This window comes from Schistocerca gregaria, chromosome 4 (genome assembly GCF_023897955.1).
Source record: "Schistocerca gregaria isolate iqSchGreg1 chromosome 4, iqSchGreg1.2, whole genome shotgun sequence".
In the NCBI taxonomy this organism is placed as follows: Eukaryota; Metazoa; Arthropoda; class Insecta; order Orthoptera; family Acrididae; genus Schistocerca; species Schistocerca gregaria.
Window position 1 is genome coordinate 120,787,765 of NC_064923.1, and position 597 is coordinate 120,788,361.

General features: G+C 52.3%; 1 protein-coding gene across 1 annotated transcript; it reads right to left on the reverse strand.

The window, feature by feature from the left end:
• Positions 1 to 252, reverse strand: LOC126266901 (eclosion hormone-like). Its single transcript, XM_049971572.1, has one exon. The coding sequence runs from the start codon at positions 250 to 252 to the stop codon at positions 1 to 3; it is 252 nt and encodes an 83-aa protein (XP_049827529.1).
• Positions 253 to 597: the final 345 nt, after the last annotated feature.

Sequence of the window (597 nt, forward strand, 5' to 3'; positions counted from 1 at the left end):
CTACTCCAGCTTGTTGAGGAAGGGCGCAATGGAGGCGGCGTCTTCGCAGTCGGGCATCATCTTGCCGTTGAACTTGAGACACGCGTCGGCGCACAGCTGCCCCTCGAAGTAGGGGCCGTACATCTTCTTGCACTGCGCGCAGTTGCGGATGCACACGCTGACGGCGTTGGCGTCGGCGGGCGGTGCGAGGCATGACGTCACCAACAGCACGGCCAGAAGCGTCGCCAAGGGGCAGCAGCGGCGGGCGGCCATCTCTGCAACACGGCTCAGTGCTAGGACCGCCTCTTCTCTTACTTACTTCACTTAATATCTGACTCTAAAGGGTAGCACAAGATTAAAAGAATAGAATGTGCAGGTGAGGCAAGCGTCGCTGTGAGACACATCTAATGTAAGGCTCAGAGGTTAGGCAACAACGTTGCAGTTAACACAGCTCTTGACTTGTAGAGAACAGTCGCTTAAAGGCATCGAAACGCAGTATAATGTTTCTGAAGGGGAACTCTCCGATGGCGAAATTGGATTGTATAGATGTTTCCACCTAAACCACTGTTGAAGATATAAATTTCTTAGGACTGAACAAACACGAAAATCTATCCTGGA

Bases quoted from the DNA above. Each gene is read 5' to 3' on its own strand.
- LOC126266901 (XM_049971572.1), bottom strand. From the start codon at position 252: ATGGCCGCCCGCCGCTGCTGCCCCTTGGCGACGCTTCTGGCCGTGCTG.